This window comes from Gekko japonicus, unplaced genomic scaffold (assembly GCF_001447785.1).
Source record: "Gekko japonicus isolate JY-2015 unplaced genomic scaffold, Gekko_japonicus_V1.1 scaffold2858, whole genome shotgun sequence".
NCBI classification, from domain to species: domain Eukaryota; kingdom Metazoa; phylum Chordata; class Lepidosauria; order Squamata; family Gekkonidae; genus Gekko; species Gekko japonicus.
Genome location: NW_015174921.1, coordinates 176,291 through 193,548, shown reverse-complemented (window position 1 = coordinate 193,548; position 17,258 = coordinate 176,291). Strand labels below are relative to the sequence as shown.

General features: G+C 47.9%; 1 protein-coding gene across 1 annotated transcript in view; it reads left to right on the top strand.

Moving 5' to 3' along the window:
- Nucleotides 1-17,258, top strand: part of DOT1L (DOT1-like histone H3K79 methyltransferase) — a 124,097-nt gene that overhangs the window by 11,504 nt on the left and 95,335 nt on the right. Inside the window, exon 3 of the mRNA XM_015425067.1 lies at nt 15,158-15,201. Within this exon, the coding sequence (XP_015280553.1) occupies nt 15,158-15,201 (44 nt within the window). The remainder of the gene's footprint in view (nt 1-15,157; nt 15,202-17,258) is intronic.

Here is a 17,258-nt window from a genome sequence, read left to right as displayed (position 1 = left end):
AACAGAGCAAAATCTGCTACATCCTTACTCTACAAAGACAAAACTAGAAGAGAGAGATTATGGCTACTCTTCTTCTTCTTCAGAACACCAAACAAAGACGGGAAGAGAGCCATAAAATGCTAATACACCTTGACACTTTAGTCCCAATCAAATTCCTAGATCCGGGAGAAAATTCCCGGGTATTCTACGGCTAAAGAACATTGGTTACATGAAAAACATGTGACTTCCTGTGAGTAACATAAACAAACATTTAACCCCAGATATACTGAGTGTTTTCATCTTGTAATACCCAACAGTTCTCTTGTTGTAAACTGAGGGGGAAATGGGCTGGTCAGGAAAAGTCAAGCTTCTTTTTGCTCTCTGTTCAGGAATGGTTCCAGAGCTGAGATGTGGAAGAAATAGTATCTTTACCTGTTTACAAAACTCACTATGGGTCACCTTCTAGTTCTAATAGCTGGGAGAACCTGTTTTCCCCTTTGGGGGAAAAACGAATTAAAAATGGAGGAGAATTGGAACCTAAATTAGAAAGTATGTTCTGTATTCCTTCATTAAATAAAAACATGCTGGGAACCCCTCCCCCTATTCTCTCATTATTTCATAATAATATAATCCAGTCTCATCTGGAGTATGATACTGCACGTTGTCAGCTGTGATGCCTGACTCCATGCTTGCGCTGGATTGTGTGTGTATAGTATATTAAAATATTCTGTAAACTTGTCTGCCCTTTTCTCTTTCCTTTTAGTAATTGGTGTGTTGGGATGAAATGGCCTCATGAGATGACAGTTCTCGAGGCTTAGCGGACAGGAAAGCCCTGCATGTTTGTCCTAGCATCCATTCGCTGACTTAGTTAGGTCCAAGAATTGCTTTTGTTGTTGTTTTAATTGGTGTGTGGCTCTTGACTACTGTGTTTCTGCAGTGCTTGGAGTTCGTCCAGTTTTGTGGTTTCATACATTACAGCATAAACAAGGCGCTGTAGCTGAGCCAGTGTGGAGTGAAATAGCCACACTCAGTCAGTGTGACAGATATAATTGTGAGTGTCCAGAAAGGCCTCTTCTTTTGGAAAGATGGTCAGATCTCACTGCAATTTGCTGTGGCGTTTGGCTTTCTGTCCTCTAGGGCTGTTGACGGTGCGGTTTCCAAAACATCCTGCCTATTTGGGAAGGAGGGCATGCTATTTTTGACTGTGCGTTTCCCAGGGAGTCAGAGGCCTGCAGGGCACATAGTGGTTATTGTGGCCTTTCCTGTTTGGGCAGCTCCCTTGATGTGTGCCTGCAGTGCTCCCACGTGCACTTCTTGTGCTTCCACTGAAATCGAAAGAGCCATCCTTATCTTGCTTGGTTGCGTTCTGTCACCAGGCATTTTATCCCCCCTCCCCCCAAAAAACCCAACAACACCTAATTGCCCAGAGAAGTATTTCCCTTCAAAGATCTGGGGAAGCCGAGACATTATAACTTTGCGCAAAAAAAAAAAAGCGCAAAAAAAAAAAGGATTAATTTGTTGTGGGCAGATGTGCGATTAGTCGTAAAGAAAAAATACAGCATTGTGGGGAGGAGGGGGAATCCAAGACAATTTGAAGAAGGCAGGGAAGTCCCCTGCTGATTCAGAGTAAGTACCCCTCTAATGCATCACCCTGATTCTCAGAGCAGTCAGTCATGTGACTTTCCGGAAGGCTGCAGAGCAGGGCGTGAAGGAAAGGGCTCTTCCTCATTGCACCTCCCCGGCATCTGGTAGACCTGTCTCTGAACATGGAGGATCTCTTTCGATGTTGGCGACTAGTAGCTGTTGAGTCATACTTCCTAAAAAAAAAAAAGTAATCTAGGCTAGGTTTTAAATGGAGTCTGGAGGGCAGGAATTGCTTTGATGTGAATTTTTGGAATGTCTGCGGTGGTTTGATTCTACAGAAACAAAACGTGATGGCACCGCCTTGAAACTGGCTAATCTTTCTAGCTCTCCTCTATGCCTCTCCCTTTAGTCCTGCCTCGTGCTTATCAGCCTAACCCTTGACACTATGGGCGTGACCCTCGAGAAGTTCCTGCATATTGGCATAACCTTTCCCCTAGTAAATCCAAGGTTTGGTAAACTGTATTGCTCCCTCTGTGTGCTTTGGAGTGTTTGCAACAGATAGGTTCAGAAGCCAATGTTGTGAGTTTGCAGTTTCCTGCCAGAGCCTCATGCAGTGGTTCCAGTTTTGAAGGGTTCCAGGTGTCCTTACCAGGGTGTGCTGCTACTGGACCTCTTCCCCCTCCTGTCAGGAGCCATATATGAAACAAGTATTACCTGTATTCATCTGGCACATGGTGGGAGTGGTGCTCTCTGGCAATTTGGTTGGGAACTACTGATGCCAAACCTTTTTCTGTGTTTTAAGACAAGACAACCTTTATTGGGCATATAAAAGCAATAAGATAAAACTCCGTCAAGGTAAAATTACATCTGTAGGTCTTAAAACACCAATATTAGGAATAGTTCCTTGCTAGCAAAATCTTGGACAAAAAAATCAGCAGTCTGTACAGTCACTTATGGTGACTTATCAGCTAAAAGAAACCTAATTGGCCCTAGGCATTAAAGGCTTAATCAGAAGTAGTCAGAGATGTGAATAAAGGGGGCAGCGTAGCAGAATATGATCTAAAGTATCAGATTCTCTGAGTGGACAACTGCAAATCCTGTCACATTCAGGATGCCTCTACCTGAGACCCAAGATGAGGGAAAAACATTAAATCCGGCTAGCATAAAGGCTCTGCGTTGCAGCAGGATCACCAAATTAGAAAAAGTATTGTGCCATACTGTTTGGTACATATCTTGATTGTTTGGGCTTCAGTGTCCCAAATTCTTCTACGAATTGTCCAATATATAAAGGTCTCACCTTGATTTTCCAGAGTATCCGGGTCGATGCCCATTGAACGTATTTTAGAAGTTATAGCCTGTGCCAACTTGGATACATATGAGTCCATAGTCAAGTGTGTCATAAGGCTATTCTGAGGGGCACTAAAATGAATGTGAAGCCAATATTTAATAGTGGGTGATCCATGCCCGCGAATCTAGAAGATGGAGGCCCAGTTCAGCTGACAGAGGGAATAATAGGTTGAACAGAGTTCGGTAATCCAAGAATGTGTCGCAAGAAGACTGCATAAATTCGATCAATCTCTTTGTTGAAGCTCTGGATCTAGTGTTTTAAGAATTAGGAGCTGCACCGAAACCTCAATTAACCTTTCTTAAGTGTGCCTCTGTTGACTTTGCCTGCATCCTTCTTCCCCACCCCACCCCCAGTTGTGCTCATTCGTGTGCGCATGAGTTTCTCCCCCCCCCCTTACATTTTAACCTACTAAAAAGGGAGAGTCAGGCAGTCCACTGCAGCAAAGATCCTTTCTGGGTGACCAGAGCGTCTAGGCTGCTAACGATTCAGCCGTAGGCTTTCTCCCCTCTACTTCTTGGCTCACAGTCTACTTGGCAGCAAGGGGGAAAAGGGTCCGTTGTGGTTTCCGAGCTCAGCTCTTTTGACGTCAGCAGAATGTTTCTTAGTTTCACCGCTTGCTGTGCTGTGTGCTCCCCTCCCCCCTCCTGGCAGCAAGGTGGGAATTGCCTCTATTATATTCAAGCAAGGGGGAAAAGATTCCATGTGAAGGGCCAGCACTGAATTGCTTGGCACTAGACCTGTTTGAGACTAGGGGAGAGAGAATTCAAACCCATGGGCACTCAGAGGCCTCCCCTGCTTGCTGTTTGTGTGTGTCTCGGTGCGTGGGAGGGAAGGTACAGCACAATTTTTGTCAATATTGTGATATGGGGCTGGTTAGTTTAGATACAGCTTTCTGTCTGAAAATATTGGAGGCAGCTGAAGCATTGTGCTAATATCATGAGACTGGTGATTTAATTCCTGATGTTTGTGATGTAAGAGTTGCTGAATTGTTGGCCTCAGTTCTTAAAAGTAACACCTGGGGGTAATTTATGGTCTAACAGGCCATCACCAAGTGAGATGGGTCACTATTTCTGGCCGTTCTGGTACAAACAGCTCTTACATAATTGGCATGGCTCTTGAAGGGTGCTTTTGCTTTGAAGGGTTTCCCCAACCTTGGAACGTGCCTGCTCTTAAGCAGAAGAGCTGACTGCCATAGCTTGAACCTGCAAAGCACCTTTTTTTGCCCATGAGTTCTCACCAGGGCTAGGTAAAAAGGTAAAGGTTCCCTTGCTCGAAAGCCAGTCGAATCCGACTCTAGGGTTGCGGTGCTCATCTCTGTTTCCAAGCCGAAGAGCCGGCGCTGTCCAAAGACGTTTCCGTGGTCATGTGGCCGGCATGACTAAACACCGAGGTGCACGGAACACTGTTACCTTCCCGCCGAAGTGGTACCTATTTATCTACTTGCAATTTCTTGCTTTCGAACTGCTAGGTTGGCAGGAGCTGGAACTAGAGATGGGAGCTCACTCCAAGTTCCTAGTCAGAAGTCCCTGTGGTGTAGTGGTTGGACTCGGATCTGAGAGTCCTGGTCTCAGATCCCCACTCGTGCCACGGAAGCTTGCTGGGTGACTTTGGGTCTACCTCACAGGGTTGTTGTGCGGATAAAATGGAGGAGAGAAGGACGTAAGCCGCTTTGGGTCCCCATTGGGGAGAAAGGTGGGGTATAAATTAATTGCATAAGTCTTGAGAGGCAACTGAATGAAATTTCTTACGGCTGTGCATGGGGGGGGGCGGTCGGTCGTAGGACGTCATAGCCCCTCCCGTATGTCTAGGAGAACCGGAATACATTTATGCAAAATAGCAAGTGTGGTAGAATTTGCAAAATAAGGGACATTCTGCATGCTTGTTCAATTTGTATAATTCATTCTTGTCCTATCATTCAGCTTCTCTGGGTAGATAGCTTGGGCTGCCCGGCCTCTGAATTTTAATGGGGGATGGAGTGCTCACCTCCCTGGCTGTAGCCTCACTAGTGGTCAGTCAGGGCAGTACTGAGTGCCTCACTTCGATCAGAATTTCAAACAAGAATGACCTTTCAAAAACCAAGCACTGTTTAGAATTGCATGCCAAGCTCTCTTTCATACATCCAGCCTTTCCGCACACTTATAGGTTGGTAGGCTCCGAGCATCCTCACACTGGAATCCAATTAGCTCAGCTGCCCTTTGATCCAGGAAGCCGTTGTTGCTGCCTCCGGGTTTATTACTGCGCCCAGGTTTGTGGAGGTTCTTCTCCCCCTCAAAATCTCTGCGTGTCCCTAGTGTTCCGCCTTCCTTGAGATCACCCTAAAAAGTGGAGGTGCCTTCCAGAGTTCCCTCTAAACTGAGTTAGTGTGAGCCAGCTCACAGGTTTTTAGCTTCCAGCTCACACATTTTTGTCTTAGGTCAGGAAGGAGGGCTCCAGAGCCAATTGATTTATGCAGTAGCCAAATCGCTCTCTCACAGCTTTAATGCCCCTAGCTCACAAAGTAGAATTTTTTGCTCACAACACTCCACAGCTTAGAGGGAGCATTGTGCTATAGGACGCTCCCTGCAAATAGCCCTGTGGACAGAAACTATTTTGGTGGCAGGTTGGTGCTCTTTCTTAAAGGGGAAGGGGAAGCCCAGTGTGTTTTCTCGCACCACAAAGTGGGACTGCTGCAGACAGCTGGATTTGCATAATTGCTTTGCTGACAAACCGAGGCTTATGTCACGAATGTTAGATGTCGAGAGCCTTGGAGGGTGATGCGAAAGCGTGTATTCCCCCTCCACCACTAATTATAAGGCTGTGGGAGGAGAGGGCAGCGGCGTGTTCCAGATGCAGCCTCCCACCGGCTTTCATGCTAAGCTGAGAACGGATGACTCTCCCTCCCGCCTTCTGGTTTCCTGAGGAGGAACACGAAGGACTTTTCTAATGAATCAATAGTGAGGGGTTCCGCTCATCACGCCCGGTGATAGGTGAGCTGAATCGTGCCTGGCTAACTAAGGCCCCCCCCCCCCCAAGTGAGTCAGAAGATATTTTCTGGAGTCGACCTTTGGTGTTGCACGACGGCTGTATCTGGAGCAGGAGTGGTTTTGCGTTTGACTGCTCAGCATCCCTTGATGCTTCAATTATAGCCACCCACCCACAAAAAATGGTAAGCTAACCACATGAGGGGTTAGCGTCTGCAGAGAACTTTTCTTTCAGTGTCCTGAATCACTGTTTAAACGGCATTACGTGCAGGCCTTATAATAAGGGCCTCTATTCCTGACCTGGAGGGCAGACAGAAGAAGTCAGCCAAGTGCACTCCACCCCCTCTAACCTGGGTCGCCCCCTGGGACGTTCAGGAATCCCAGGAGAGAAGTGGGTGCTTTCCTTTGTGGCGGTGACTTTCAGACTGTGTTCTGTGAAATGTGTGGAAGGTGGTGGACGGTCCTTTACCCAGAACTGTCCTTCTGAACGTTTTTGGCATGGTGTCCCACAAGTCCAACTATACGTGGTATAGTGACGCACCCAGGGTTTTTTGGCACCATAGGGGAACTATGACCTTGGCGCCCGTGTAGTCCAATATTTTGTTTTCTACCGCGGCCAAACAGATGTTTTTGAGAAACCAACAAACATTGCACAAAGGGCACAGCTGCCTCCATTAGGAGCCCAAAGCAACTGGCGTTCCAAAGTACACAACCGTTGCATATGGAGGTGACATTCCAGGCTTTGACCACCTTCTCCGTTACTCCTTCTGATCCCCCCCAAGAGTATAAGAAACTTGCTCTAGTAACTACTTGGATGCATTTTACTTGACTCTTTATTAATTAGCGTGCACATGACATGAAAAACACCAACTATACTGTGTGAGAACCAGTTTGGTGTATTGGTGAAGAGCACAGACTCTAATCTGGGAGAATCGGGTTTGATTCCCCACTTGTCCACATGCAGCTGCTGGTGTGACTTTGGGTCAGTCACAAGTTCTCTCGGAGCTGTTCTCTCAAGAGTAGTTGTCTCAGAGCTCTCTCAGCACCACTTACCTGACAGGGTGTCTGTCGTGGGGAGGGGAAGGGAAAGGAAAGGAGATTGTAAGCTGCTCTGAGACTCCATTGGGTAGTGAAGGGCAGGGTATAAATCCAATCTCCTTCTCTTCTGTGCCATGGAAGATACTGTTCCAGGGTCAGATCTTTGTTTCCAAAGTACAAATCAAAGCCTTGTCTCGAATTAGGCGATGAAGTTGGTTCATCTAGGAGTCACTTGACACATGACTTATTTCCCTACTGCAATATTATTCTACATAGGTATTCTTTTTCCTATTATTTGTAGTCAGATATCATGTTTTGCTTACAAGACAGCAGAAGTGTTTACATTCATCACACATGACAGCATGTGTTTGTTTTCCTACAAAGAAGAAATATTAATGCAGGTAAATAGCATGACCTCCTTCTGATCCTCAGCACAGTGCAAGGAGCTTAGCTGTGAAAGCTCTCCTCATTTTCATCTAAACTTAGAAGACAGACATGGTTCCTTTACCACTAAGTAGATGCTACTCAACAGATGCTTGCTCACTGAGCATTATACCACCTTCTGAGTGGTTGAAGTGTAGACTTTCCATCAGGGCCTGCATTGTGATGAGAGGAAGGAGTTTATCCACATACTACTGATTGTCTGAGGGCCCAACTGGGCAATACTGCATCCCAGAGTCCCCCATGAGGACGTGGCTCCGTCTTAGAACCTTTTTCGAACTTTTGAAATCACTTTGTTGTTGTTCAGTCGCACAGTCGAGTCCGACTCTTCGCGACCCCATGGACCAGCTCCCGCCAGTCCCTTCTGTCTTCCGCCGTCCTCTGAAGTTGGCTCAAAAATCATGTTCGTTGCATCGATGACACTGTCTAACCATCTCATCCTTTGCCGTCCCCGTCTTCTTTGACCTTCAATCTTTCCCAGCATCAGGGTCTTCTCCAGGGAGTGCTCCCTTCTCATTTGGTGGCCAAAGTATTTGAGCTTCAGTTTCATTATCTGGCCTTCCAGGGAACAGTCAGGGTTGATTTCTTTTAGGATTGACTGATTCGATCTTCTTGCAGTCCAAGGGACTCTCAAGAGTCTTCTCCAGCACCATAGTTCAAAAGAATCTATTCTTCGGCACTCGGCCTTCCTTATAGTCCAACTCTCGCAGCCATACGTGACTACTGGGAACACTATTGCTTTGACCATGCGGACTTTTGTTGGCAGGGTGATGTCTCTACTTTTTATCATGCTGTTTAGGTTCGCCATCGCTTTCCTCCCAAGGAGCAGGCTTCTTTTAAGTTCATGGCTGCTGTCACAGTCTGTGGTGATCTGGGATCCCAGGAACGTGAAATCACTGCAGGGGTCCAATCTTTCCCAAGGTGGACCGTGGCACAAAGAAATGAGGGACTTCCGTCCCCCCCCTCCAGTTTCCAAGAGCCAGGTGACTCCCCCCTCCACTATTGTCACTTGGGTGGGGGGAGAATATGAGAAGTTGGCAAGGAGGAAGAGTAGAGAAGGAGCAATGAAGAGAGCAGGAGCAGCAAGCCATAGGATGGGGAATGCACATCTAGAAGGTCAGTAATGTCAGAGATGCTTCCTTAAATGTTGGCTTCCCCATCTCTAGCTTACCTCGTAGGGGTCCAGTGGAGTTCAGAAATTCCAGGCAGCGCACCATCTGGGCCGAGTTTGCACCTTGTGCTATATCCCAGAGTCCTCTGCAACATATAGGTGTTCTTTGGCACAGGTAATAATAATAATAATAATACCTTTCCATTTGTTGATCGCTCAATCCTGCAGAGCTGCTGGCTCTGAGCGATTTACAGTTACACAGGTTTTTACAAGGGACTAACAATGATAGGGGTAAGGGAGGACAACATATAATTCTTTAACTCACACACGTTTGTAGCCGACGGGGATTTTTCTTCAGCTGTAGGCTTCAGTCGTGTTCCGGGCAGCATTCATTTCGGCTTGGCTTGATGACGTTAGTTCTTTCTGGGCTGCTTTGAGTCGTAGCGCCGCACTGCCACCGCCTGGCCGGATTGGCCCATTACAGGCTTCTTAATGCCGAAGAGGTCTTTTTTCCAGGCTTCCGAGCTGGACATTCCATTCGCTGGCTAACACCTCCCCTACGGGGGTTTAGTATGGGATGTGTCCCTCCTGGTTAGAATGTGCGTGTGGCGACTTGAAAAACTAACACACATCCTGCAGTGTGAACTTCTTTAGTAAGTTGTATCCCACTTTGTATCCCACTTTGAAACCACTTCTGGTTCACTGGATGGCCAGCCAGATGAAAGCAATTATATGAACACATATGAAGCTGCATTGTACTGAGTCAGACCCTTGGTCTGTCGGGGTCAGTATTGTCCACTCAGACAGGCAGCAGTTCTCCAGGGTCTCAGGCAGAGGTCTTTCACATCACCTACTGCCTGGTCCTCATAACTGGAGATGCCGGGGATTGAACCCGGGACCTTCTGCTTCAAAGTGAAGACTCTTCCAGTCAGCCACATCTCTTCTCATTGGGTTGGAGCTTCTGTCTTAAAGCACCTGCAGCTTTTGAGTTAAGGGAAAAGATGAGTGAGGGGTGACATGAAGGAGGTGAATAAAATTATGAAGTTATTATGTGCAATGGGCTGGTGATACTCGCTGCCACACGATGTGAGAGCCACTGGCTTAGGTAAACTGAAAAGGGGGCTGGGGCAGATTTATGTAGCACAAGTCCGTGGTTGGCTGCTAGTTAAACCAGGTGTGGCGGGTGCAAGGCAGAACACCTCTGTCCGCTGCCGGGCATCAGTTTTGCCTGTGGGTTTCCTCATGGCATCTGATGGGAAAGGCTTGGAAACAGGAAGATGGCCAATCGGTCTGATCCAATATGGCCACTCTTCCCTTCTTGACTGGATGACTCCTGCCTCTGCCTGAAAATTTCCGTTTCCCCCCGAAAACCCCCGGAAATTTTACATCTCTAGAAAGAGGCTAGAACTTGGTTATAAGGACTTTGGAGGGCTGTGTTGTTCCGAGCCACCTTTAACATCAGGAATTGCTCCTAGCCCCCTGCAGGATTGGGAGCTCTTCGGAATCGAGAATCATTACTGTCAGCATGCATCAGTCCTTTTAGGCCTCTGGCAACACAGGGATGTGCATTGGTGTACTCGGGTCATTTCCTGCAGGAGCACACAGGAGTGGAGCTCCGGCAGTAAAGAGCCCAGGGGGCGGGCACATGCAACAAGCCCCACCCCCTGCTCCCAGCAGCCCTCAGTCAGAGCAAGAAGCAGCCAGGTAAGTTGCAGAGCTCCCCCCAGCCCCCCGAACAGTCCAGTGGCACCTTTAAGAGCCAAGTTTTATTCAGGTACAAGCGCTTCCTCCTGAGGGGAGACACCGCCACGCCCCCCCCCCCCCCAATAGCTAGGAATCCAAAAGAGTCCAGTGGAGCCTGAGCGGTGGGTGGCGCCTTCTGACACACTTCCGGTGATGTCAGGGGGTGTGGCATATGCAAATAAATTATGCTAATGAGTTATGCTAATGAGCTCCTGCACCTCTTTTTCTACGAAATTACCCTTGGGTGTACTGAATATGTTTCTGGGCTAGGGCTTTCTAAGGAGTTTGTGGCTCTGTTCAGTAAATTAAACATGGCACATGTGAGGGGGTGGCTCACACACTGTGCATGCTTTAATGCTGGAGAGACCTCCATTTCCCCTCACCCCTTCCCAGTGTCCGTCTGTCTCTCTTCCCCTCCCCTTTTTGGTCAGTGCTGCACTGCACTTTATCAAAACTCGATGGGCAGGGCTTGCAGGGAGTGGTGCTCGCTCTGTTCAAGTGACTTCATACGATGAATGCTGAGCCTCTGAATGCAGGAATAATCCATCGCTTTGTTTACACCCTCCTATCATCTCTGCTGAGCTTCAAGAAAAAAAACCCAGTCAGCTGGCCTGCAGTGTTGTGATAGCATTATTATTGCAGCTGGTTGCAGAAGGCAGCTCTGCAAACAAAATCCCAAACCAAAGCTGCATGTCGTAGCGATTTGTGAAATGTGGATCCGGTGGTTGATCGGCGCACAGTTGCCCCAGAGTTTCACTCAAAATGTATTGTAGTAAACAGGTTTCACCTCTGGAGGTAATGCTTTTATGCTGGTAAATTCCAGAAGGGTGCTCTGTTTCAGTTTCAAGTGGGCTTAACAAAGAATCTTGTGACACCTTTAGATATAGATAGATTTATTGCAGCACCTCACATCACAAAAAACTCTCATGTCCAGGGAGGTTCACTAAAATCCCCAATAGGCTGATTTAGTCCTGATATTGCTGGACTTGGAATTCATATGCAGATCTGATATTATCAAGGTTGGTTTCATTAGCGATAAGGAGTGGCTGGTTCTCTGTAACGACTGATTGTTCCCTCCTTACAGCAAAATAAAAACAGTTGTCAGGTAATATCTTAGAGCAGGGGTGTCGAACTCATTTGTTATGAGGGCGGGATCTGACATAAATGAGACCTTGTTGGGCTGGGCCATGTGTATCATAAAATGTAATGCCAGGGAGTGGGGATATAAACTTTATAAAGGACACAAACACAAAGGTTTTTTTTAACTTAAAATAAAAACATGCTTAAAACATTAGTACACTTGCAATATTTTGTTAATTTAACACTGTCCGATAACTGACACCTCTTGCTCTAAATTATTACATCAAAATGTCTGCTGTTGCAATCTTGAGTATGCTGTTCAGGCGTGTATCTGTAAGCTGCAAACCTACAATGACGCGGCAGCAGCAGAACTAGAAGCAGCAACAGAAGACAGCCAGTTCCACTGCGGGCCTGATAGAAGCCCTCCGGGAGCCTCATCCGGCCCCCGGGCCACATGTTTGACACCCCTGTCTTAGACTACAGTTTATTCCAACATAAGGTTGCCTGAGACAGTACTCCCATCAAACCCATGGGGCGTACATCCATTTAGGCCAAAACATTTTATATAAAGGCTGTAAGGCAACAGAAAAAGTTGGGGAAGAGCATTGAGAGGCCAGTTGAGAACAAGATCCAATCAGAAAGGGAATCCATTTATTCCAAGTGGTTCTTTTCCAATTCCTCGACAGTTGGGAGTGGTCTGCACCAATGCTCCCTCTAAGCTGTAAAGTCTTGTGAGCAAGAATTCCACTTTGTGAGCTACTGGCATTAAAGCTATGAGCAGTGGTTTGGCTACTGCCTAAATTAGTTTGCTCTGGAGCCATCCTTCCTGAGCTAAGAGGAAAATGTGTGAGCCGGAGGCTAAAAAAACTGTGAGCTAGCTCACACTAACTGCTTAGAGGGAACACTGGTCTGCACCCACTCTGGGTTTGCTTTAGTCTTTTTGACTGGATCTTTTTGCCTTCTGAGCTCTGCATTGTAATGAAACAGCCTTGCGCCTTGGAATTCTGAGTCTTCTGGCATCTCTCTTTGTAATAAGTGTCAAACAAGTATATCACATGAGGTGGTCTTCCCGTAATTTTATTGTTTGTGTATTTATTACAGTTTTATCCCAGTCTTCCAAGGAGCTCAAGGAGCCATATATCATTCTCCCCACGTTCTTTATATCCTCGTAACTGGGCAATATCACCCAGCAAACCTTGTGGCAAAGTGGGGAGCTTAAATGTGGGTCACCCAGATCCTGGTCTGGCTTACTAACCACTACAGAAGACTCTCTTTATTGTCGATTCTGACTGGCACTGGCTCTCCGGGGTGTCAAGTAGAGGTTTTTCACATCATTGGATCCTTTTAACTAGAGAGGCCGGAGGCTGAACCTAGCACATTCTGCGTGCAAAGCAGATGTTCTACCACTGAGCCACGGAAATAATTTCTTGCATCTGTCCGTGGCTTCTGGCTCACACTGGAAAAGATTTTGCTAGTTTTTTAAGGTGCTATGTTGAGAGAAGAGATGCTGTCTTAACATTTTATTAAAGGGTAACCACAAGGATGACTAATGTAGTGCTAATGGCAGGCAACCCCCGTAGAAGCAACAGGACTGCCTGCCCACATAGTTCTATTCAGGACATGTTGTGGAGCGGCCCGAAAGGGGTGGGTTGGGGTGGAATTATCCAAGCTGACAGAACCTTTCCTGCCTGGTTTCTTGGAGATGATGCTTGTTCCGGGCAACTGTCTGGTACTTTACCGCCCTGGCTTACAATCAAGAATCCCACTCAGTTGATTGGAAGATATCTTGACTGGTTTTTAAACTCCACATGACTGGTGGTAATATTTCATCACCCTTTTTTAATCTCTCACCAGTTGATTCGGATCTTTGGTTTACCGAATCAAGTTCATGGGTGGGTAGGGGAAGGAACTTAAATGCAAAAGGAAGAATAACCATTAAGCTGAAGTGCATATACTGCTGCTTTCTGACTGGAGAAGGGTGGGGAGACACATCCTTAAACTCTTGAAAAGAGTTGGTAACCTGGGCGTAGATTCAATTGCGATACCTTGAGCCCCGTTACCCTTTTGGGTAACGCAAAACGGGGGAAAGCTGGTGGGCAAAATGAAGCAGAAAAAGCAGTGGAATTAGCCATGTTTGTGTATTACATTTTTATTCTCTTCCTCCAAGAAGGCCGGATGGATGTCAGTGACCAGTGTTCCCTCTAAGCTGAGTTAGTGTGAGCCAGCTCACATTTTTTTAGCCTCTAGCTCACAGATTTTTGTCTTGGCTCTGGAAGGAGGGCTCCAGCGCAAACTGATTTATGCAACGGCTGAATCACTCGCTCACAACTTTATTGCCAGTAGTTCACAAAGTAGAATTTTTGCTCACAAGACTCCACAGCTTAGAGGGAGCATTGGCTGCCACTACTTCCATTTTCCTTCCATGGCAGCCCCGTGAGGCAGGTTGAGCCAAGAGACAGTGGCCCGTGGTCTCCCAGTGACCTTCATGGTAGGGGGGGGATCTGACCCTGGGTCAAAACCAAGACATACAACACGATCTTTAAGCTGTAGCTAACTTAAGTCTTGCTTGGGGCTTGCTGAGGACTGAGTTTTGTGAAATTATCCAGCTGTTCCTTTTTAAAATCTCTCTCCCCCCCCCCCCCCCATGCCTACCTTCAGTGTGGCTATAAAGTACGTGATCTGAAAGAGAGGTGATATTAAAATGGAGGGCTTGTTTATTGTACAGAGTGTTTTTCTTTTTGATCATACCAAGGGCAAACGTTATGGTATATCCTGATCAGTGTTTGGTAGTCATGTTGGGATGAGGTCATGACACCGTCTTGGGAGGCAGCTCTGGTTTTTTTGGGGGGCTACTAGTGGACTGTGTCCAGATACATAACCCAACTGGCCACACCAGGTTCCTGTTCTTATGCAGCGTGCATGATGGTGTTTGCTGCTCACCGGAAGGTTTTGAAAACAGTATTTTTTGGTTCAGAGGAGATTAAATAGGATGGGGGGGGGGAATTTAAAGGCATCTGAAGCAATTTTTTAAAGAATTGAAAACAGATCAGCCAATATCATAATGCCCCTATATAAATCAATGGTGCGACCTCATTTGGAATACTGTGTGCAGTTCTGGTCACCACACCTTAAAAAGGATATTATAGCTTTGGAAAAAGTGCAGAAAAGGGCAACTCGAATGATAAAAGGGTTGGAACACTTTCCCTATGAGGAAAGGTTGAGGCGCTTAGGGCTCTTTAGCTTGGAGAAACGACGACTGAGGGGTGACATGATCGAGGTTTATAAGATTATGCATGGCAAAGAGCAGGTAGAGAAAGAGGTACTTTTCTCCCTTTCTCACAATACAAGAACTCGTGGGCACTCCATGAAATTGCTGAGCGGTCGGGTTAGAACGGATAAAAGGAAGTACTTCTTCACCCAAAGAGTGATTAACACATGGAATTCACTGCCACAGGAAGTGGTGGCGGCTACAAGCATGGACGGCTTCCAAAGGGAATTAGATAAGCATATGGAGCAGAGGTCCATCAGTGGCTATTAGCCACAAGGTATAGATAGGGGCTCTGGGGCAAGTGATGCTCTGTCTTCTTGGTGCTTGGGGGGGGGTCAACAGTGGGAGGGCTCCTAATGTCCTGGCCCCACTGGTGGACCTCCTGATGGCACTGGTATTTCTGGCCACTGTGTGACACAGAGTGTTGGACTGGATGGGCCTTTGGCCTGATCCAACATTGGCATCTCTTATGTTCTTATGTTAATTGACTGCGTCTAGTTCCCTTTCTCTGCATTTGCTACTGATATGGTTTCTTAAAAGGAAGGTCAGCATGCACGGTGACTTCCAGGTGTTCCTAAATCTGTTTTCTCATTCTCCTTTTGCAGGACAAACACCACGATGCTGCTCATGAAATCATCGAGACAATTCGGTAAGTCTTGCAGCGGATAAGTGTGGCTGATCTGGAAGCCTTAGTAGCTCTTGATTGGCTGTTTGGGATCACCTGGGTCCAAACACCAGGAGGATTCTGGGCTGTGAGGGTTGTGTCCCAGTTTGAATGGTTGCCTGCAGTTCACCCATTTAACCAGTGGGGGGCAGGGATCTGTGTCTGAGCCCAGAGTTGCAACCCGACTTCCATCGATGGCACTGCAGATTGTGTGCTTAAGCAGATCCAACGTTGCTTTCCTATAATAAGGAACAGAAGAGCCTGTTATCAAGTCTACAAAGCTTAAAGTGGGTTGGCCACAAAGTTGTTGTTTATTATGTGAGTTTGCTCATTAGGACTGGGCTTTCTGCTTTTGGCTCCCTTAACAGAAATCATAATCATTGTCTTACTTTGGCATTGGGTGCCTTTGCAGGTCCTGCAAGCAGACTCTCTGAGTGGAGTTTACACCTCTTACTGTGCCTTTATTCCTGCCTGGATGTCTCAGGCTAGCTCAACATTGTCAGGTCTTGGAAGCTAAGCAGGGGCTGCTCCAGACTAGTATTTGGATGGGAAACCACCAAGGAACCCCAGGGTTGCTACGCAGAGGCAGACAATGGCAAACCACCTCTGAAGGTCTCTTGCCTTGAAAACCCTGTCAGATTGCTGTAAGCCAGCTGCGACTTGACTGCACTTTCCATCATTGTGTCTGGGAATCTCCCCAAAGTGTTGGTGTTCTTCTGTGACTCTAATATGGAAAATATTTCTCCAGACTAGAAAGTATGCCTGTGGCAACTTCAAAAACTCTACAGACCACTTCAGGAGCCAGTTTGGTGTAGTGGTTAGGAGCACAGACTCTAATCTGGGAGAACTGGGTTTCATTCCCCACTCCTCCACAAGCAGCTGCTGGAGTGATCTTGGGTCAGTCACGAGTTCTCTCAGAGCTGTTCTCTCAGGAGCAGTTCTTGAAAGAGCTCTCTCGGACCCTCCTACCTCTGTTGTGGGGAGGGGGAGGGCCTTCGGGATGGCGCCCCCGGTGGCCGTAGTGGGGTAGCGTCAGTCCCACAGCCCAAAGGGGTTGAGGGCTGGTCGGAAGGAGACAGCGTCGTCAGAAAGCGGGGGAGAGGTGGCCTCAGATTGGCAGGGGGCGGGGTTAGAAGCACCCCTCAGCGCCCCTCTGCCTGCACGCCGTGACTGCGCCCTTCTTCCCTGGTTCTCTCTCTCTGTCTCCAATCGGTATCTCTCTGTTCCGTTTCCGTCTCGGCGTGCTCTCCTCCCCGGCCCTCTCTTAGCCCCCCTTTTATTCAGCCTCCGCCGTCCTCCGCCCGCCCCCAATTTCCCCGTGCTCTTTGCCCCGCCCCCCTATATCAGTGGAGACGCCGTTGGGCGTCTCCGGGCGGTGTGTGCGCACGCCGGTGGCGGCTCCTGCGGCCCCCGGGGCCGCACTGCCACCGCCGATCAGCTGGCCCGACTCTATGGGCCATTTCTGTTGCTACTCCCTCCCGGCGCCACACCCAGCCGCCCGCCTGAATTCCCCGGCTCCCCGGCTCCTTGCTCGGGCCCGACCGGGGCTTCTCCCTGCCCGGTCGCCGCCCGCGTTGGCGGGGGAGTCGCGTCGCTCAGCCGCGTCGCTCCCTCGTGCTGCCGGCGGGTCGTCTGGCGTCCTTGGGTGAGTTGCCGGGGCTCCCGGGGTGGGCTGGTGAGTTTCCGGGGCTCCCGGGGTGGGCTGGTTCTTGGCTGCGACCCCCGGAGCAGGACAATGGTAAGCCATTCTGAGACTCCTTTGGGGTGTGAAGGGCGGGGTATAAATCCAATCTCCTATTCTTTTTCATCAGATGGGCAGGGTCAGATGGATGGACAGCTGGATGAAAATGACCATGGGGTTGAAAATGACCATGGGGTTGGACAAGGCTAAAGGCTCTGGAGCTTTTCAGTGTAGAAAAAGACCACTGTAACCCTTAACATAAATTGTAATGGCTTTCCCTTGGCAGATCTGCTAGAGCCTTGATTGGCGGGGCGTTTTCTGTTCTGCACCGGTAGTAATGCTATGAGGCTTTATTCATCTT